At 43.6% G+C, this 303-nt stretch overlaps 1 protein-coding gene across 1 annotated transcript in view; it reads left to right on the forward strand.

Annotated features, from left to right (window-relative positions):
• Positions 1-303, forward strand: part of LOC119590815 (zinc finger protein 652-like) — a gene marked incomplete at its 3' end in the record, with an annotated part of 4,691 nt that extends 4,388 nt beyond the window's left edge. Inside the window, 1 exon segment of the mRNA XM_037939555.1 lies at positions 103-303. Within this exon segment, the coding sequence (XP_037795483.1) occupies positions 103-303 (201 nt within the window).

A 303-nucleotide genomic window follows, 5' to 3' on the forward strand; every position in this document is an offset into this window, starting at 1 on the left:
CTGATAGGTATAATTGCCTGTTTTTGATAGATGAAGTATTCAATTATAGAGAATGCTGTATGTATTATCAGAAATAATATTTTGTGATATGTCTCTTTATAGGATATGATGTTGAGTGAGGATGAAGAGGAAAGTGCAACTCTAGCTGAGCCTATGACGCTAGAGGGTGCAAAGCAGCTTGCACAGACATCTGTGGTAGGGCCAGTATCTACCCCAACACCACCAGTTGCCTCTCTGGCATCTATATCTCCTCCTCCACATCCTCTCGTTGCTGCGCCTCTGACGTCGCCTCATCACTCATCT

The sequence above is a fragment of the Penaeus monodon genome, chromosome 27, assembly GCF_015228065.2.
Source record: "Penaeus monodon isolate SGIC_2016 chromosome 27, NSTDA_Pmon_1, whole genome shotgun sequence".
Taxonomy (NCBI): domain Eukaryota; kingdom Metazoa; phylum Arthropoda; class Malacostraca; order Decapoda; family Penaeidae; genus Penaeus; species Penaeus monodon.